General features: G+C 39.6%; 1 protein-coding gene across 1 annotated transcript in view; it reads right to left on the bottom strand.

The window, feature by feature from the left end:
- The window catches only part of ICE1 (interactor of little elongation complex ELL subunit 1), a 68834-nt gene that overhangs the window by 25147 nt on the left and 21602 nt on the right, over nucleotides 1–22085 (bottom strand). Inside the window, exons 6-13 of the mRNA XM_011940956.1 lie at nucleotides 21937–22013; nucleotides 20860–20897; nucleotides 17670–17752; nucleotides 17418–17457; nucleotides 17281–17337; nucleotides 10616–10702; nucleotides 7649–8058; nucleotides 171–4964 (exon numbers count right to left, since the gene is read on the bottom strand). Of these exons, the coding sequence (XP_011796346.1) occupies nucleotides 171–4964; nucleotides 7649–8058; nucleotides 10616–10702; nucleotides 17281–17337; nucleotides 17418–17457; nucleotides 17670–17752; nucleotides 20860–20897; nucleotides 21937–22013 (5586 nt within the window). The remainder of the gene's footprint in view (nucleotides 1–170; nucleotides 4965–7648; nucleotides 8059–10615; nucleotides 10703–17280; nucleotides 17338–17417; nucleotides 17458–17669; nucleotides 17753–20859; nucleotides 20898–21936; nucleotides 22014–22085) is intronic.

Raw genomic sequence — 22085 nt, 5'->3', positions numbered from 1 at the left:
AAAAAAAAAAAAAAAAAGAAAGAAAGTAGTCATAATGTTTACATGGATAACTCTCATCCTTGCAGTAAAACCTTTGTCCATGGTCATCTACACATTTTGCTGACAGTAAACAGCATCTGTCTTTGAGGACATGTAATCCATAATGCACTCAGAGAAGAGCAGCCACATACCTTTTTTGTTGTGCTAAATTCATAAACAACTTCTTTCTCTTGATCTCTCATTACAGGCTTTTTGGAGATATTTCCCACATATACATGACTACGAATGACAGGTAACAGATCAAAAGAAAACTCTGCAATTTTCTTCAGGGCATTAGCTATGGCTTTATCATGGGACTCCACAGTTTCTTTCGGGCTTAAAGGCAACTGTGAAACTGCACTGATGGCTGGACTAGAACAACTTCTTTCCGCATCTGTTGTTGCAATTTTAGCTGGAGGGAGGTTCCCTGGGAGGTTCTGGTGGATTCCTTCTGCAGTGACTCCCCTGGTTTCTGGTTCTGGGGACCCAGTGTCCAGGCGCAGTCTTTTAGCACTTCTCAGTGTAGACGCTGACAATGTTCTTTTCCCACCTGAATCCTGCTGAGTCCCCAAATCTCTTGACTTGTCTTGGTTACAGTCACTACCAGAGCTGCTCCCAGTTTTGACAAAAGCAGTTGCTGCTGAAGTGATAGTTTTGAATCCTATCATAGCACTGGCAGGTCCTGGTAAATTCTTACAGTCAGCAGATGGGCCTCGTGTGAGTTGAATATTCCCTTTGAGGATGTTGAGGGTCCGGGCCCTGGCAGATAACTCTGGGTACATGGTGTCAAGGATTTTCACAGAATTCTCCTGAGGCCCTCCCACAGCAGCATGGCCAGATGCACAGGGTGGGAGTCGGCCAGGCACAGGAAGTGCGTGCTTCGGTGTGGCCGCACAGAACTGCAGAGGAGATGACACTACCCTCTCACTGGCTGACACAGCAGATGGAGATGGAGAAGGATCTGGAGGAGAGGCACGTCTGGGGTCCTCTGGCCATGGAGACATGACGGGAGGCACTGGGGTTTCACGTAAGGGAGAAATCTGGCCGACGGGAGAGGTTGGTGAGGAAGGACTAGAACTCGATATCAGTGGAGAGAGTGGCTGTGAAGTCCTTGGAGGTGTAGCTATCAGAGGAGCAAGCAGAGGTGGCAAAGGAGGCCCCACCTCTTGCCGTATTTTACTCAGAGTGTCAGGAGAGCAATCTGTAGGAGTGGATGTATCAGCATTTGCTAAAATGGTCTGAGTTTGGCTTCTTTGAGTTTTTGTATTAGCTTTTTCCCCTGAAAATGACTGAGCAACTTCATTCTGATGAGTTTCAACTCTGCTCGATGCTGAAGTTTTTACTGGCTTGTTTGACTGATCTTTGTTTGAAACCTTTGATCGATTCTTATTTTTGCCAGATGGCTCTAGTTTTGAGTTATAATATGTGTGATCAGATGCAACAATCTGAGTCTCGAAGTTTTGATCATATATTTGAGAACTAATCCATATACTAGGCTTAACGGGTCTATTTCGCAAACGACTTTTATCAAAGTTGGTGCTCTGACCAGTGCTTGAAACATCTTCTTGGGGACATGAAAGATTATTGCCACATGGAACCTCCTGAAATGTGGGGCCAGTGTGACTGGCTTCTGGGGACTTCTCAGCAGGAGTCACTGGGATGCAACCGGCTTCCAGCTCTCCTTGAGCCTGAGAAATAGGGATGTCTCCAGGAAAGTCACACAGTGTAACCTGGTCCACATGTGGCAGGACAGCTACGCCGCTGATAATTGTCCAGTTGTCCCCCTTTTCAATGACTAGATTCTGATCCTTATTTATAAGTACATTTATAACTTCTGAGGTCACTGTTGCTATCTGACACTGAAATGTTGTTTCGGCCTCGCAATTAGAACTTTGCTCTGTCGATGGCTCTGTTACGGAGTCAGAGCACAAGGCTGACGGCTCCACAGGTTCTGGCAGGACTTCTTTCCCACCATTGGTTTGCCTGCCTGCATCTGAACTGGCCTCTGGTCTGCTCTCCGTGTTTTCATTCTGAGGCCTACCGCCGATGGGAGAGCTGCCTTCAGTGTCCAAGGCAGCTGTTTGTGGGGCTGGTTCTGAAGCATGTGATGAGGAGCCAGTTATTTCCCGAAATGGACTTTTCTCTTTTAAATTCTCAGTGGTCAAGTTGTTATTTATATTTAAGAGCAATAAACTGCCAGTGTCTTTACCATTGCAATCTTCCGCATTTGTCTGAAGTTCTTGCCTAATCTTGGTCAGAACCTCAGACAGAGTTTCCAAAGAACACTGAGTGAGCTGACTTGTATTTTTTAACAAATAATCATCTTCCTCTGATTCAATCCACTCTTCACAGGTTCCAAGTGTTTCCTCCTCACAGGGTTGCTTTCTGTCTTTTTCTCCTGCTATTTCACTTGGCTTTAATTCTTTGTTCATTTCTTTATTTAGAGTTCCTTTACTAGAACATTCAGAAACAGAGTCCCCTGAACTATAATCCCCTAATTGACAGCTCTCAAGAAACATCACAACCTCTGATGTGGAAAGTCTATCTAGCTCAGAAAAAGTACTTATGTTAAAATCTTGCAGAGCTGACGTCAAATAACCTACCTCTAAGGAAGGTCTCACCTCAGCTACACCAGCATCTGTATCTCCTGAATTTTTCTGCGAGTCATCAGGAGCATCTTGCTGTTCGCTCCCCTCACTGCAGCTAAATGCCTCACTCTCCTCTACCTCAGTGTCGTCTCCCCCTTCTCGAATGCCTGTGTAACAATGTAAGGTACCAGGCAGGCTACTTTGGGAGGTATCCTGTGTCTCTCCTTCTTTTCGGCAAAATGCTGAAGAAAAAGTAGTGTCTGCAGTGCCAAAACATTCAAGCAACGCACCACCGGGAGTCATAGATTTCAACTTCCAAAGTCCATTAGCATTTTGTGATGTGCTAGTAGAATCATTTGCAACAGCCAGGGCCTCACCACCAGATCTCCCTGTGTCTCCACAGCTGGTTTTTTCAACAGAAAAGCCTCCTGACATGGTCACTTCTGTGGCTGGAAGCACCTCACTGCCATCTGTCCCACTGGAGTCCAGATCTGTGGCCTGAGGCTGCCTTTGCTTTTGCCCATCTCCCTGCACTGCAGCTTCTCTCACAATGTCTTGGTTTTGGACAAGGATGTTTTCAGAAGAGAAAGATACTCTGCTATTTGTGGAACAATCAGAATTTTCTACTGGTGAAGAACCACCTGCACAATTAAAATCTAATTTTCTCCTAGAGGCAGAAACTTCTGGTGAAATGCTTTGCACAGCAGCCACCTCCCTGACGTTTTGTGTTGTATCATCTCTTTCCCCAGCACATTTTGCTATAGTTGACATACCAGTTTTGTTGCCATTATTTTCTGTTACTAAGGCAGGCTCGTTCCTATGTGGCCTCAAGTGTTCCAATTTGGCACTCTGAACCTTCTCAGTTCTTGTCTGTTTTGTGATAACTGATACTTGATTAGGCAACACTGATGCAGTGGTCTTGAATTCTACAGGACTGTTATTTTCTTTAAGAAGATTAGGCTTGGGTGTTGGTCCTCTATTTTGTAGGGATGGCACTGCCTTTTGTAACTGGCTAGTCTTTTGCTCATGTTCTGATTGAGCTCTCAGACTTTCTTCGCCACCTTTCCTTAATAAATCACTATGGTGCCATGAAGTACTTTTAACAAAACCCAAACCACTCTTGATCAAGGCAGCCTGAGAACCTATTAATGATGTGAAATCTGGCTTATTTAGTGTGAGCTCAATTCTTGGATCTTGACTTTCACATTGCCCATCTTTTGTAGCTTTCATAAATACTGACCGAGGAAGTGAATGTATTTTGGTTAAGTCTTTTACTACTTTTGCATATTCTATACCACTGCTCTTCTGATCATTAAAACTAGATGCTCCCAATTCAGGGCTCAAGGCACGCAGGCTATTCTCCAAGGTGTTTCTTCCTATAGAACACTCTGGTGGCTCAGACTGCAGATGTAATGTGTTTAAAGTTTTAGTGTGTAATTTATGTTCTGAATGAGGCGGTTCAGTAGAGAAAACTTTAGTAGTAATATCTGGATCATTACCACAGTCTAACCTAGAAGAAGATTGGGGATTACTGCCAACAGACAATGCTACCAAGGTAGAAGACGAGGAAAAACTGGTTTCAAAGTCAAGCCCTGCTACATCCATTGCACCACCTGAGTCGTCATCTTCTGATTCAGGTGATTCTCCTAAAGAGAACCCTTGTGTATCTTCTTTTTCCTTTTCCAATTCTCTAGATAGTCCGTGAAAATGGCCAGAAACTGTGATACAGTCTGGTTCAGAAGTCATTTCATTAATTCGTGTCCACTTAGTAAACTCTGATTTGGGTGATCCTATCATTTTGGACAATGGGATTTTTCCTTCAGATTCCATGAGTTCATTTAATGGCCTTTTGCCAAGGTGAGAAGAACACAACTCGGACTTCCTAGGGGCAGCTTCCTTCTCTTGTGCAGGGCTGGCAGACAATCTCTCAATGCACAGACCTCGAGTGAGTTTACAAACGGTCTTCTCAGTTTGCACTGACTTATCCATTTCCCTAACCTCCATTTGTGTCTTTGTCTCATGTAAAATGTCTCTTTTTCTATCACTCATAGATCGAGATGCTGTGGTCCAGTGTTTTTCACCAACTAAGGAGTGTGTGGCAGAAGATTCTCTCAGTGTTGCTGTGAAAGTCTCAAGTCCAGCAGTTGTCACTTTATTTGCTTCCCATGTATTCAGAGCTTGGATAGCTTCATGTGATTTGAGCTTTTCCTCCCATGTACCACTTCCTTTACTTTTTCTCAATGAGCCAAAATAATTCTGTGATTCAGCTGTATCATCTTCTGAAATGGACTCAGCAGAATTTCTAAGTTGGACTGAGTCATTGTCACTGGAATCTGCATACTCTCCAAAGAAGGTTTCCTTAAAAAATATGAATTATACTTGTCAAACACTAATTCAACAGATTAACATGACTATCAATTACATGCATTATTTTTTAAAAGTACATGTTTCCTGAAGAATCTTTATAATCACATTTGAGCAGGGGCAGGCTAGAGCCTGGAACCTCTGTGGTGAGTGGGGAGTTCTCCAGCTTTGGTCCAATACTGTTCTGCTCTCTCCTTAAGGGTGCCCAGCAACCCACAGAGACACCTCCCCCAGTAACAGACATGCTTCCAAGTGCCACACCCCACTCTACACAGGGTTATGTTTGTTCTCTTAACTTTCAAACATTCCTACTTGCACATTGTTACTTCCCCCATCATCTAGTAACAAAGGCTCTGACCCAGGTTGCTGGTCTCTGGCTTCATAGCTCTCTATTTCTTCTCCCTCTGGTGTATCTGACTTGTGCCCGGTACAGCCTTGTGCAGGGGGGAGGGGTGTTGTCTTGTGGGTATCTCCCACCACATATCTCCTCCCCAACATGTCCTCACAAAGTGCTGCAGCCTGACTGATGTCATCAACCACACCTGTGCTACCCTTACAACGCTCTCTCCCTCCCAGCCCGTTCTCCGGCCACCTCTGCTCCAGAACTTTTTCCTGACCCCCAACTCGTCCCCTCCTGAGTTAACTGCCTAAAGCATGTGGCCCACTTGGCTTGCGCTGACACCATCAACTACCTTGTCTCTATTCTGTTAGAGAACAGTGGACTGGTGAAGATTAACAGCTGCTGACATCAACTTGCTCCTACTGAAAGAATTCTTTCCTCTTTTGAACTCCAGAGTAGCACCATCTCCTGGATTTTGTCTATTCTGCCCTTGTTTTCAATCTCCTTTCCTCAAACTTCTTCTACTTGTCACTTACATAGGGACGGCTCTCCAGGGTCCTGACTGGGACTCCATCTTCTCCTCCTCCACACTCTTACTGCATGATATCAGAGCTGCGTGACTTCTGCTGCACTCAAACGCTGGCAGGTCCTGAACGTCTGTGCACCACCACAGACTCCCTCCAGTACCTTGTCTGTGTATATGCATGCCTCATATCTAACATTCTATACGTTATTCTCCCAAACAGGGTCTCTTCTTATATTTGCTGTTTTTCAACATCTTGGACTCCTCCATCTCCCCTAACTGCCACATTTAAAATGTCACCAAATGCTGCTCATCTGACATCATAATATTTTTCAAACAGTTCCCACCTTTTTAACACCAATGCCACAGTTTTAAGTGAGCTGCGGCTAGGCGCAGTGGCTCACGCCTGTACTCCCAGCACTATGGGAGGCTGAGGTAGGCGGATCACAAGGTCAGGAGATCGAGACCATCCTGGCTAACACCATGAAACCACATCTCTACCGAAAATACAAAAAAATTAGCTGGGTATGGTGTCAGGCACCTGTAGTCCCAACTACTTGGGAGGCTGAGGCAGGAGAACGGTGTGAACCTGGGAGGCGGAGCTTGCAGTGAGCCAAGATCGCGCCACTGTGCTCCAGTCTGGGCAACACAGTGAGACTCTGTCTCAAAAAAAAAAAAAAAATTTACTTGAGCTGCTTATTAAGCCGCTACCTTGCCTGTGGTCTTGTCTATTTTCTGACTATCACCCCACTCCCTACTCATTCATACTGAAATGAAACTTTCAAATAACAATCTATCTTTCAGTTTACGTCTTTGGATTCATCAAAGATTTCCCCCTTCAGGATAAAGTGGGAACTCTTTGGGAGGATGCACATGCCTTTCCCAGTCTCACCTGCATGAATCTGCCACACATAGAGCTCACCCTTGCTTCTGCACTGTTGTGAGAACAGCTCCTCCACCTGAAGCACCCCCACTCACTCCTTAAAACTCAGTGTGGGGACCGAATCTTCAGAAGAATCCTGCCTGCCCCCCGACCTGCCCCGGCTTCCATTCAGGACTGAACTGCTTTTCTTTATCCTCCTGAGGAGCGTGTTTTCCACCACGGCAGGGCTCTACACAGCAATGCATCTGTTTGCTCCTTTACTGCTCCCACCTCCACACAATGAATCCCACTAAAAGGCAATGGCATCTTTCGTCACCTCTGCACACCCAGTGTCTAGCCTGGTCCCTGGAACATAACAGGTACACATGGTGTTTTCGTAAAGAAAGAAATTGATTCCAGGAGCTAAACATGTGTCTGCTCCTTAAGCCAAAAATATATATATCTGCTTCATAAAGACTAACTTCCCAAGAAACTACTATAATAAACCATTCAGCAAACACACAAAAACATGATGAATTCATCAAATAAAGGTAGAGAACTCAGCTACACTAGGTTAAGGCACATGGATGCTGTATACATGGATTTTCCTATCACTATATAACTCCATATATACAAATGTCTTTAATTCAGTTATTCCACATCAACAGATAAAAACAATGAAGACACAGTCTTCCTATAGAAAACTTATAATTTGGTTGTGGAGAAAGACTAACAAAAATGCAACCCTAATACAAAGTGAAAAAAATTCATATTATGTATGTTGATCCAAAGGGTACTGGCATGCTTTTTAAAATCCTCATGTTACCCCCTAACAAAATTGGCTACAGTGAATAGTCTTTGCAAGAATATCACTAAATCCTTTGAGCATCAACAACATATTAGGATAGACAATGTACCCACTTGGTAATTCAAACTCAGAGAGCAAAACTCACAGGTGCAAATGAAGAAGGTAAGGAACCCGGGCGTGGTGATGCCATCGGAGGGGGTGAGGGCACTGGCGACAGAAGAGGAGGGGGAAGTTTGAAGAAGTCAATTGCAGCTTGAAGATCGTCATCAAAAAAATGATCATGGTCAACAAATTCAGTGCTGCCACTGTCATGATGACTTTGTACTAAAACCTCAAGATTTCCATTCTCATTAAAAACATGGTCAGAACTACAATTTGTTCCACTGGAACTCTGTTTTTCCACATTTTGACATAAAAAGTCCTCCTTTATCTCCATGGACAGTTTTGTGAGGCATGTCTGCACATTTGAGGTCCTGAGAGGGCTGCCTTGTGTTAGAGGTAGCGTACCATCTTCCCCAGGCACTCTGGAGCTGGTGATTGCTTTGGCAGGTTTTTCTGTGTCGGGGAACAAAAATAGGTATCAGGTATTTACAATATCAAGAAAACTTCAAAACAAAACAAAAAAGCAAACCTTATTACAACAGTTCAAAATGCTTGAAATATTAATTCCAAGTAAGCAGAAACATTTTTTAAAAGGCAACCGGTTGCTTTCTAAACATTATCCTAGAAAATCAATACATTTCACACAAGTATGCTAGTCTTGCAGTAAGAAAAGTGAGACAGACAGGTGAGACGGACTGGTAGGTGGATGGATGACACAGCTGGAAAGATCCATGTTCATGAAAACGGGCCTTGCTGGCTCACTCGGTCTCTGGATGAATCTTCCCATACAAACAGCAGAATGTGGCAGAAAAACAACTTTGTGCCCATAGGCTGATAAAGAACACTATTTTCTGTCCAAAAAGTGATTTGAAATCAAATAATATCAAGCCTACCCATGGCCATATCTGCACAATGCTCTCTAACTGAGAGATCTGATGAGGTCTATGAATACTCAGTATGATAATGCAACAGCAAAGTTCCTATAAAAACCTAATCCTTTCAGGGTCTTGATTTTGGTGAACTTCAGTGGTACTAATTATTAACAAAAACATTTGATTCCATAACCATTTATTATATTTGCAAGCTTTAAAAGTAAGTTTTATAGAGGATTCAGGGCTCCTTGGATAAGCGGTTGATTACAGGGCTGGGGAGGGAAAATCCAAGTAGAGATTGAAATACCTTGCTGTACCAGAAGTAAACAACTTAAAAAAAAAAAAAAAATGGAGTATTTATGAAGGGCCCAGGAGCCAATCTAAAGAAGCTCCCACCAAAGCTAAAAGGATAGCACTGAATAAAGCAGCAATTATAACAGGCAAGATCCACTGCTGGAGGCTACAATCAGCAGGTGACAATTAGAAAGAAACAGAGTATTTGCACAATGTTAAAGAATCTTTCTCAAGTTGATTCATTAGGAAAAAAAGAGTAACTTTACAACATAAAAACCTGCAGATACCACCTTAACCAAGTGATCAAGGTTAGAGCCCAGTGATAATACATATCCACATCACCTATCCCTAGAACTCCCTGAGCAAAGAGAAACATCACCACTGTGACGCTCTTGCCTTAAATTATTTACACAACCTCAATATAACATGAGAAAACATCAGATAAGCCAAAGCAATGGGCTTTCTACAAAATAATATTCTCCCAAAGTGTAAAAAACAAGAGAGATTAAAAAAAAAACAAAAAAAAAAAACCAGGAACTTTTGGACTGGAGGAGGTGAAAGCAAGATGACTACTAAAGGCTTCCAGGACGGCATCCTGGAAGGAAAGGAGGATCCCTGGGGAAAACTGTGAAATTCACAGTTTAGTTAATAGGGTTGTACCAAATGTCCTGGTTTTGATCACTGGTAACTGAAAATGTTGAAAATCCTGCAATCTGCTAAGGGATCCATGGGGATTCTTTAAACTATTTTTGTAATCATCCTCATATGAAAATGAAAAGCTGAAACAAAAGAATATGTCTTACGGTATAAGAAGATTCCAAAGATGCCATGTTTTCCCTTCTACTTTGGAAAAATTAACATAATATATTTACCCCTCAAAAGCATATTTTTAAATACAAACATTGGATTATGAAATGAAGAATAGCTTTTAATAACAGCTTGACAACATAAAATCAAATGCTTAAAATAGAACACTGATTGATACAGAAGGCCAAAAAGCATCCCCCGGTTGCTTCTGCCTAAACAGATGAATTGATAACTTATAAACTGAGGGGACTAATTTAGGAGTTGTGGGCACCATGTGGTTAATACCAGTGGGTACCTAGTAGGTGAACTGAGGGAAACATCTACTTAACGAAATCCCATCAAATATGCCTCTGTACACTCGACAAGTTCTGAGTCCACCATAAGTAAGAATCAGTAACTTGTCCCTTAACGTTTTCTTCCAAGGAAACTGTCTTTAGAAGCCTGAGAGGAAAATAAGGTGCAGGTTTCCATAGACTAAGAACCTCAATGACCCATGAATTTACAGCAGCTAATCGTAAGAAATTAGTAAAACGACAAAAAGCTAAATAAGTAGCACTTTTGTCTTATACAAGACAGCTATCTTCTCCCCTTCCACTCAGGATAGCTAAATCCACTATAACTGTGAATATGCTAGAATGCCTCCTTGATACTCTGAAAATCAAGATGTTCAACCAAAGGAACTGATAAACTACATTAAAAATAAACGAAGCTAAAGTGCTCACGGATTGATCAAATTCACGAAATGATTCTGAAGAAACTGCATCCTTCAAGTCTCCCCTCTCCACCTGACAGTACACCTCTGCTATTCGACCTTCTAGTGTTTCTGAAGGTTCTCTGATGAAAGCTAAATGTATTCACTGGGATTAAAATTCACGCTGAAGGGAAACAAGTTTTGTATAATTACAAGTACTCATTCATGTTTATTTCATTCTTTCAATGTTAGAATCAGGAGCTAGTAAAAACTAACAGCTGCAATGCCTATGGTAAACCTCTCTACTTTCACATATGAAATCCATTTCTGTAAGCCTCTCTCTCACCTGGGATACATCTGCCGCCTTCACCAGGTAGTCTGTGTGTTGTGTTTACACAGAGCCAGAGTTCCTTCAGAAGCAGTTTTACTTTTCCTGTGAAACATAGTAAAGCATTAAAGTCATGTCATTTGGCTCACTGTACACAAGGCCAAATCATACTTCTGTGAAAACAGGGTTTATTAGGGACTTAGGAAATTAGGTAACTTAAACATCTTCCCCAAACTCAACTACTGTGCACAATGCAGTTATTGATAAAATGGTCTGCAATACTTTAGCTAAAAATTGAAGGCTGAAGGTACATTTGTTTGCTTATTTTTAAACAAATTTGGCGGCAGAGGCAAGGGATTCAAAAGACCATGTGTACTTGTTGTTAAAGGGTTTTATTACCCCTTTATGTATGCATGGGACAAATGAATCTTTGGCCCACATATTTTCACCAGAGACTGCTTTGAGATGGGGGAAGGAAACACAGTTAACAACTGATAAGGGATCTGGACTCTATGTATTCTATAAGGAGTAGAGAAGCATCCCTCAGTTATAAGAGGTTATCAGAAAAGTCATTAGACTTGACCATGCTGTAATTAACCTGGGGAGTTCAAGGATTACAGATAATCCATCAATGGACTTGAGGGGAGATGGTATGGGAAATGTGTGTGTATGAACATATGGATAGAAACCAATCATCACACACACAAGCAGACAGAGAAGCACATACTTTTATAAGGAAAGTAAAACCTTTGGAATTTTCATACATTTTCAAAGAGATGTAAATTCCTAAAATAGTTAAGAACCAGTAATTCAAATTGAAAGGGATGCTGTAACTAAGACAGCCCTAATGCGATACATGTAACATTAAGAATATTATACTCTGGTTTTAAAGCTTTTCTACATTAATAGAAAATTCAAAACCTTCTAAAGCAAAAAGCGTTTATGAAAATATAATTATGAATAGCTTGTGGTGAAATGTGCATAAAAAAGACAACCCATACTAATTAAAATTCAACTAAAAGTAGCTTAAGTGTATGTAACTCTCAGGCCATCTTAAAAGTTCTATTAGAGTTTCCTTGAACTTAAGTTTTTTCATTAACCTTAAGCATTTACTGAAATTAGTGAAATATTTAATCCAGTTCAAGAGAAGCTTAAAGACCAACCTTTAAAAACCAAAATGTCTCAGGGAATCACAGATTTTGTAAGAGATTAGCTCTACTTAAGCTGGCAGACTGCTCGCTCCAAAAACTGAAGTCCACAGAAAGGGGACAGGACAACTGTGGAGGACAGCTCAAGTAAGCGTGAAAGGCTGGACACGGCCAACTCTCCTGAGCCAAAACAACCTTCTGATTGCCACTGTGTGTGAGCTACATCCATTTTTCAGTTCCAAAATTCTGTGATCGAATAGCTTATCTACATTGTGATATAACCTACCCAAAAGCCTGCTTCCAAACACTGTAATCCCCTTTGCTTAAATGACCTGACCAGGATCCCTGCTTATTACGTATACCCAAAGCAGCAAACAAGGAACCTTAAAAAAAAAGAAAAAAAGTTACTTTTCCATTCTTATGGAGGCTATCATCCAGAGCTATGCCTTTTCTAACTGAGCATTCCAACTGCTAATCTGACCCAAAAAAATAAATAAAAGCACTCTACTCCTAAACAAAGCAGAAAAAAAATCTTCAGCGTTAACTTCATACTTAGTGAATTGCACGACTTCCCCTAATCCTTTAAAATTCTTCCTTTATCAAACTCTAAGGCATGGATGAATATTTAAGGATTTACATATTCATTTATGAAATTTCTTTCCTACTTGGTTGCTTTGTCGTCTTCTGTATCCATACCACACTTCTTTAATCAGGGTAGGCTACTGAATATCCGTTACAGCGTAGTTCTTATTCTGTTTTTTCCTTTTGAAAAACTGTATTCTTCTGAACATACACTCTTCCCTATAAACCATCTGCTTGTCCTCTTCCACAGAAAACCTCTATGGGACTTTGAATGTTTCTGTATATTTATAAATATATTTGGGGAAATTTTACATCTTTATACTTTGTATCTTCTCATCCAGGAACATAATGTTTATATACTCAGGTCTTCCCTAATGCTTTTAAGGAATGTTTCAGTTTTCCTTAGAAACACTGTATACTGATTTCAGGTCTTTTATTAGACATCTGCTGGTTCAGGTACCACTTGAGAATGGGTTGTTCTTATTCCATTCCTTTTCTAACAGGTTAATAACGGAACAATATATATGTTCATTGTATATGCCAGTACTTTACCAAGCTCTATTACTTCTAATTCCAGCTGTAGTTGAGTCTTTTGAATTCTCTACATTAGTAATATCATCTGAAATAATGACAATTTCAACTTTCCTTTATTAGTATTCACAGCTTTCACTCTTCTGCATTTATTCTGTTGCACTGGTTCAGGCCTCCAGCACACACACACACACAAAAGGGAACTAACAAAAAGCATGCTTGCCTTGTTTTTGACAGTAATAACTATACTTTGAATGTTCCACCTTTCTCAAGTTAAATTTTTTTTTCTAGTACCTCATCAATTTTTTGAAATTGGGACTAGGTGCTGAATTGAGATGATCCCAACATTCTCTGACCCAGATGTAGTATTCCTGAGATAAATCTTCAAGCATAATTTGTCTGTACTCTAAATTATGTGTGGATTTAATTTCTTAAAATTTTATTTAGTATTTTTGCAGCTATATTAACAACAGAAGAGTCCTGAGTCTTGAGAATATGTGTGCATGCTATTTGGTTTTGGTACAGCATTATGCTAGCCTAACAGAATAAAATGGAAACATTCCTTATTTTCTAAGTTCTGAAACAAAAAAATTAATAATAGAGACACTAGTTTTTCACTGAATGTTTACAAAGCTCACCTATAAACTATCTGGATTTATTACGCTGTTAGATCTTTAACTATCCTTAAAAATTTCTTCCTGGTTATTTTCAGTTTGCAGCAATTGTTCTGAATCAATTTGAGCATGTTTTCCTAGAAAATGGACCATTCTACTTACATTTTCACATCTGAATATGAACTTGTGAATTAAGAAGCTTCTCTACTGTAGTTTTAATGCTTTCTCGATCCTGGTGCTGCTATTTTTTTGTTTGTTTAATCAAAGTTTAGGAAAGAGATGTTGGTTTCATTAGCATTACAAAGAACCAGCTATCAGATGTCATTGTACTAAATCAACTGCTTTGTTTGCTATCTCATTACGTTTGCATTTTCATCATTTTTTTCCTTCATTTAAACAGTTCATTCTCTGTATTTATTTTCTAAAGTGACAATGTATCACGTAATGCCATAACAGATTCCTTTGAACAGTGAAGGACTGCCCTACTGTTTACTTTCAGAACAGTTTAGTATTTCAGCTCTTGTCTTCTCTGTTATCCAAGAGGTTTTTTTGTGTGTGTTTATGTGAGTTGAGTTACTAGGTAAGTTTGGCAGGTTTTGTTTTTGCAGGGGGAGGGGGATTTTTATTAAAAGCGCATATTAAATTGTCGATATTTTTTGTTGTTTACTTACTAGTCAACTTTTATACGTTTGAAAAGTATTTTAACGAACTCCAGGTGTGTGGTTTACAAAGAGTTGTATATAAATTATCCATTTGGAACTGTGATTCCAATTCCATCCCTTGTCTGCTTTTGCTCTCTCTTTCTAAAAAAATATTGAAGTCTCTCATGACAAAAATAGATGTGGCCAGTCCCCCTAGATTTCCAAGAGTATCTTGACATTGTTTCATACTCTTAGGTACATACTAGCGGTCTCTTCTTGGCAAACTATACTTTTAATCAACATTTCAATCATGTAAATTCACTTCTAAGCTCTTATTATTTTTTTGCCTTATATGACTGCTTTAATGTCAGCATTGCTCGGAATATTTTTATCCATCCCTCTAATATTCAGTCAGTTTCATCTAATTTTAGGTATTTCTTATGAAGGTGTCAGAGATGGAGACTGCACACAAAAATCATGCTCAATACTTGGTGGCCCCTATGAATATGAATATTCCATTTGTTTTCTGCTCAGGAAAGTTTCCTTCTGTCATGTCTTGATCACCTTCTCTCCTTATGGTACTGTTCTCCCCTCTGAGAAGTCCTAGGAGATGCATATTGAGACATCTGGCTTTGTCCTCCAAATCTTGTTATTTTCTCTAGTATCTTTCACTTGTTTGTCCCTTTGTAGATGTTCTCAACCGCCTAGGATTCAGTCTCTAGGATCAACTTAACTGATATTTTATTTGTCCATCCAGTATTTCCACCTTTCTACTGGGTTTATTTTATTTATGCAATTGGATTTTTAATTTTCAAGATCCACAGCTGGTTCAATTTCATAGCAGCAGCCTATGGACATGTTCTTAGACTTTCTCTAAAGGAAATGCAATCAGTTTTCAGCATTTCCTTCTCATTCATAATTAAAGAGTTTCTCTCAGTCTTCTCGCATCTGTTGCTTTTCTCTTTTTTCTCACTGCTTTTTCTCTAAGTTTTAGATAAGAGTTTAGGCAGAACATCTTTGGCAGACAAAGTATATTTCTTCAGCCTACATTTTTAGTGCTATTCCTTTAGCAGTAAATGTAGATTCTCATTTCATAAATCTATGGGACCCTGCCTTGCAGAGGAAGCAGTGGAAAGTGGATGCAGTTGTGAGGGTTTACATGGAGTATATAAACATCTTATTTTCTGGGAATAGGAGGAGCTAGCCCTCAAAGCAGTCATAATTACCCAATTTTCTGATATCCACACCCTCTCTGAGGAGCTCCAATGTCATAGCTAAAACTTTAGAAAACTAAACTGGGGCCACAGTTCATGCGCAAAGGCCAGAAACAATTTTTGGAAACCAGAAGGGCGGCATTCTTTTCACCCTTGAATCAATTACCTGGCAAAACGCTAACGTCCTGCTCCTTCTCCCACTCCCTGCCACCTCTGATGTGGGAAAACTCGCAGCTTCTGCAATGAAAACTTGCTTTGTGAGAGCTGCTATTTTCTCTGCAATTGTGGGTTTCATCACCAATTGATACTATCTGCTGTGCATCTTCCTCATTTCTTCTACTGATGGTAATCTTTGTAACTATCCAGGAGCTGCTGCTGTTTCTGTTTTTTTTTTTTTTTTTTCTGGTCGAAAATTTTTGTTGGAATTTGAAAGAAAAGCAAGGCAAAGTGGCACTCAGACAGCCTTTTTTTATAAGGTGAAGTCAATCTAATACTCTGGTGCTTACTTTGCAAATCTTTTCCATAAGTCAAGTATTAGTGTTAACACCACACTTAAGAAGTAAGGATAAACCCATCAAGGTCCACAGCTAAATAACCAGCAGAGTCCCAAAAACTGTATATATTTGGGAAAAGTAAAATATACAACAGACACTATCCCTGCCCTAAGAGGGTAGATAGAAACAAAATGTAAGACAATTTTACTTGAGATAGTAATAAGTTATTTGAAACAAATACAACAGAATGTAGGGATAGAGAGCAACTACAGAAAGAGGACAGAAGGGTTCTGCTTTGAATTGTAAGGCTTGGGAATAGCTGAATTGTAAAACAAATCTGTCAGTCCAAAAACGAAGATAATTCCATTCAACCGCTGACTACTGAATGGGAAAGTGAATGTTGTCAAGTCCTCTGTTTCTTTCAGCAATAACTATTACTTAAAGTCTCATTTTCCATACACAAGAGAACAAGAATCTAGTCAAAAGCTCATGGAATCACATCTAGGGATAGTGGCAGGTGAGCGATCAATGCCCAGGCAGCTGAAAGGCAGGAACTGTTAAAGCCTTACACCAAGGAAAACATGAACTTGTACTCTGAATTTTTTAAAATATTAAAGAAAAAAAGGTAAAGGTGACTTCTAAGAGACACCACATACCTGCACACAATTTAAATGTTTTTAATCATTTCCACTTGGAGAAAAAAATTACACATTAGTGAGATGAAATACCATTATTTACTAATTAAACATTTTAAATGCATCCCCACAAAAAACCTCTGAGGTAGAGCAGAAATTCAAATTCATATTTCCATTTTTAAAAGGAAAATGAAAATACAAAAACGGAAAGTAAATGGCAGAGTCACACAACAAATGGAAGGACTGAAGTGAAAATTCTCATTTCTCACCTCTAGAGTTATGCTTCTCACCTATGAGACGTGGCGCTAAGTAATGCAGTGTGTCCACATTTGTATTACATTCCCTTGTTCCATGACCACCACTTTTCTTTGCAATTGTGGGCCTTCCCTAAACTTTTCTGTCTATACTATAGGGCTTTACTATATAATACACTATAAGGCTTGAACTCTACAGTTTTCCTGCCTGACTTTAACATTTTCTTATATAATTGGTACCTAGGAAATTTAATAAATTAATTTGATAAATTATAATCCACAGAGAAAATCTGTATTCATTAATTGAAAAGAGCAGATATTATATCTCCAACTAGTTTTCCTATCCCAAACAATATTGATTTTTGACTCTTTTATTCACTGTATTATTTTATAAGACAATAAGCTGATTATATTTGGATCTAATGAAGACACAATAACACATGACTTCTACTAAAATGAAACATCTACTAAGCCCTGGCACTTTCACAATTATATGTAGGAGCAAAACACAGCCTCACAACCCACTAAGAGTAATACACAACACTAAAACAAAAGTTGCAATATACTCACTTTTATCTATGCTTCCATATGAATCACTTGAAATTTGTGTTCCGATATGTCTCAACTCTAAAAACATGGAGAAAAAATGGTTAATAAAATACTACATATCAAAAAGAAATTTATGTAAGCATTAACTGAATACTCACCCTTTTCATTTTTCTGTTTAGAAAATTCGTCAAGCCTTTCCTGTGAAAACAAAACATTAATAGTGTTTATGCTGAACAAGAAGTGCAGCCATTCTAGACCAAATGTAAAACAGGTGCAACTTAACAGGCAGCTGGGACTGTTTTTGCCAGGGGGCCTCATGTCTGACTCCTACGTGACTTACAACACAGAGACACTACAGAGGCCCTGGAGCCACATATTTAAGGTGTGTGTATGCTGCTTTCATCTAGTACCTGCGTCTTCTTAAATTCCTTTTCAAGTATTTTCTTTTCATTTCTCAGTTGCTTGAAGTCTTGAGTTTGCTTGACAGCAGCCTCTTTATTTAAGTCCAATGAAGCAACAGGGAGAGACAAATAATTTACTAACTTTACTACTGTGGTTAATGAAATACTCAAATTTTTATCTATTACAAGTTTTTCTCATTTCTTAAAACTTTGAAATAAATTTTGTAAAAAGCCATTGCTCCTTCCATATTTTATCATCAGGGCTGAATGCAATACACTTTTTTCTTTAACTGTCATTTAAAGCACAGAACTAGCATGGGCCTTAAGAATCCTTTCCAAACCAGGCACAGCAATCCCAACCCCCAGTTAGGGAAGAATTCAAAGCATAAAAGGGAGTTGCCCTCCCATTTCAATCACTGGCAACCTTGAAGTCTTAGAAATTTTAGAAATGCGATTTTATCTCAGAATACAGTGTCTTTATTAGGGAGGGGAGAGGCAATCTTCCCAATGCTTATTACAGATATGGTTATTCTTCCCTGGAATTCCCTTCAACAAGTTGGCTAAAGATAATCCCTAGGACCTTTATTAGATATCCATTTTTAGGTAATAGATCTCTTTATTAGAGATCTATTTTAGGTCATCCTTCATTCTGATTTCTGGTTCTGAAGCCTCAAATGGTCCAGACATACTATTAAGAATCTGACCGGTATTGACTTTACATAAATACGCTCATATACAATTACTAACTAAAATCCCATGAAAAACCTCACTAACAATCGTCTCATGACTCCTCTAACAAGTACGGATATTTTTTACTCAGTAATCTTTATTACGTCACATTGATAATTTTTACTAGAAAAAATATTTTTTATACATGAAAAATAAAGGCGACATTTTGCTTCACAGAAAGTCTGTTCTAAAACCTGCATATATAGTCTTACTGGCACTTCAGATTTCTTTAAAAACATTTCCTTGCAGTGGCTCACGACTATACCAGCTCCTGGGAGGCTGAGCAGGTCTCTGGAGCCCAAGGTTCAAGACCAGCCTCGGCAACACAGTGAAACTCTGTCTCTCCAAAAAATTAGTCAGGTGTGGTGGTGCACACCTGTAGTTCCCAGCTACTCAGGAGGTGGAATAATCACCTGAGTCTGGGAGGCTGAGACTGCAGTAAGCCATGACTGTGCCAATGTACTCCGGCTTAGGTGACAGAGTAAGACCCTGTATCAGAAAAATAATAATAATTTCCTTGGCTGGGCACAGTGGCTCACGCCTGTAATATCAGCACTTTGGGAAGCTGAGGCAGGAGAATCACTCAAGCCAAAGAGTTCAAGACCAGCCTGGGCAACCCTATCTCTACAAAAAATTTAAAAATTAGCCAGGTGTGGTAGCACACACTTACAGTCCCATCACTCTGGAGGCTGAGGCTGGAGGATCGCTTCAAGGCAGAGTTACAGTGAGCTATGATTTTGCCACTGCAGTCCAGTCTAGGCAACAGTGAGACCTGTCTCTAAAAAATACAAGAAGTGGGGCCAGGGGCGTTGGCTCAACATGGTGAAATCCCATCTCTACTACAAATATAAAAAAATTAGCCGGATGTGGTGGCACATGCCCCATAGGCCCAGCTACTCAGGAGGCTGAGGCAGGAGAATCGCTTGAACCCAGGAGGCAGAGGTTATAGAGAGCTGAGATCACCCCACTGCACTCCAGTCTAGGAGACAGAGCGAGATTTCGTCAAAAAAAAAAAAAAAAAACAGAGAAAAAAATTCCGTTTTAAATAAAAAATGTGGCTGGGTGCAGTGGCTGACACATGTAATCCCAGCACTTTGGGAAGCTGAGGCGGGCAGATGCCTTGAAGTCAGCAGTTCAAGACCAGTCTGGCCAACACGGTGAAAGCCCGTCTGTACCAAAAAATACAAAAATTAGCTAGGTTTGGTGGTGAGTGCCTGTAATCCCAGATGCTCAGGAGGCTGAGGTGGGAGAAACTCTTAAACCCGGAAGGCAGGGGTTGCAGTCAGCCGAGATCGCACCACCTGGACGATCGCACCACCTGTCCAGCCTGGGTGACAGAGTGAGACCCTATCTCAAAAAATAAAATAAAATAAATAAAAAATTTAAAAAGTTTAAAAATTAAAAAAAAATTTGTTTAAATACAACAGACACTTATCTCTACATTCTTACAAGAGATGTCAACACTTAGAACACAAAATATCATTCATACTGCCAAACTGTCAGTGTTAGTGCAATAATCAAATCAGAGGAAAAATTGTTACCAAAATATTCATAGAGTTTAAGTCCAAAAAATTTGGTTCAATCAAGATAAATTAGTGACTAGAAATACTTTCAGCAACTATTATTATATGCGCCCTGATGCAACTAAATTCAAATTCTTACTTCACAATCTAAATGAAAATAAACCATCTCTGAAGTAGAGCACTAGCAAGACAATGGGTCAGAAACCCACAGCAGCTAAGATGCCCCCCGCAGTCCAGGCTGGAATGACAGGAAGATCGTGTGCAGGATGGATCTGGCAAAGCCCCTTTGTCACTACTTGGTATTAGGTCTGTGTCCCAACCACACAATAAAGGGAGGAAAAAGCAAATAAAAAGATCTTGAGTTCAATTCCTACCAATTCCTGAAAGGTTATTAGCTGAAATGTCCCAACATAGATTCTCACATAGTCCCTCTGCATTCGTACCTACTCACTGTAGGCTAGAACCCCCAACAAGAGGGTAGGGCATGGGAGAGGATCAGGTACAAACCGGACAATCTCTAATGTACAAAATGTCATGGAAATCTCTGTATGTGTGTTATAACTATCTAAACACATCAGTTTCTTGGTACTAAAAGGAGTCACCCTTTCTACCAACCACTTATTTCATTAAGAAAAAATGAAAAAGCCCTATGAGATTCAACTTTCCAAATTAAATTTTCATTAATTACTACTTTTTATAGCAAAAGTATGGCCTGCTATTATTTTGAGTGCAGTAACATTTCAGAGGTTTGCCACATTCCATCTCTATGTTACCATATGGTAATTGAGAGGAGTGCAGTATTCACACTTCTCTCTAACAGACCCCTTGATGCAGTCATCCATGGATGTACCATCCAAAACCACAACAATTCAACTATTTGATCAAGAAGTACCTTCTCATACAGTTACCAATGATCGAAAACTTCAGGTAACAATAGTGCCACTTACCTTGCAGCTTCTTCACCTTAGCTTCTAGTCTCTTCTTCCTAATAATGAAATTGTATAAGTTAAATGCCAAGAAACAGTGGAATAGGAAAAAATACGCTCTTATAATTTGTGGCACATATTTTTTAAATCACTAATATTTGTACAACAAATTTTCAGTCTGAACTAGTATCCTAAGAGAGAATATACTATTTAGTGTGAAATACCTTTACAGTGGATTACAAACTTCTGTCCTTTCCACCTGAAACACATGTCATGGGCCTGTCGAGTTTCTGCCATGAGTACATCTGGGACCTTTCCTGAACCGCAGTGACAACATTCATGAGCCTAGCTGAAGTTTCTAAGTGTTCTCTAAGAGTCAGTCCAGAGTCTAATGAGTTAAGGTTACTCTTCAGGAGCATGCATGGTGTTAACAGTGGTCACAGCACCACTGTATGGGAAGCAGTGGCTGGAGAGCTGCACTTGTTTTAAGATGGATTTCTGAGAGTCTGAGAAGGTAGGTAACTCTCTGAGTCACCGCTTCATTACATCTACATTCAATTGCCTTATGTATAGCTCACATTTGTTGTGAATAAACCTGACTACAGTATGAACCTCAACAATCAATGGGATGCTTTTGCACAGCCCTTTTTATGAACAAAGACACCCATTCCACATGCTATCGGTTAAGGCACTGGTGTAAAGCAAGGGGTGGGTCACTATGTTCTGACACACAGACCTGTTGTGAATGCGTATACAATGCATTATATACATAAACACCTTTAGACACACACAGACACATGTGCATGCATCTATAATGCATATACATACAGAGACAAACACCTTTATGGAGTTCTTTCTTTGTGCAGCCCTTTAACATATGACAATTTATTTAATGTTCCTTATGACGCTTCAAAGTAGATATAACTTCCCGTTTACAGATGTGGAAACCAAGGTTGAGAGACTAACTAGTTCAAGACCATGCAGCTAATTATGGCCAAGAAATCCAAAGACCGTAAAAAAAAAAAAAACTATTGACTTAAGAATTATGTATTTTCAAAAATGAAACCCTATTTCTACAGTAATTTAATAACTACTTACTGAGCATCACTCTTCAAGCATTCTTCCTTTACACGAGCATATTCCTGATGAGTATCCTGATACAACTTTAAAGAACTCTTAACAAAAAAAAAAAAAAAAAAAAAAAAAAAGAACACAGAACATTTTACTTGGATGGATTATTTACTGAT

The sequence above is a fragment of the Colobus angolensis genome, unplaced genomic scaffold (assembly GCF_000951035.1).
Source record: "Colobus angolensis palliatus isolate OR3802 unplaced genomic scaffold, Cang.pa_1.0 Scaffold196, whole genome shotgun sequence".
Classification (NCBI taxonomy): domain Eukaryota; kingdom Metazoa; phylum Chordata; class Mammalia; order Primates; family Cercopithecidae; genus Colobus; species Colobus angolensis.
The sequence above is the reverse complement of the archived record's forward strand: the minus strand, read 5'-3'. Positions and strand labels throughout refer to the sequence as shown.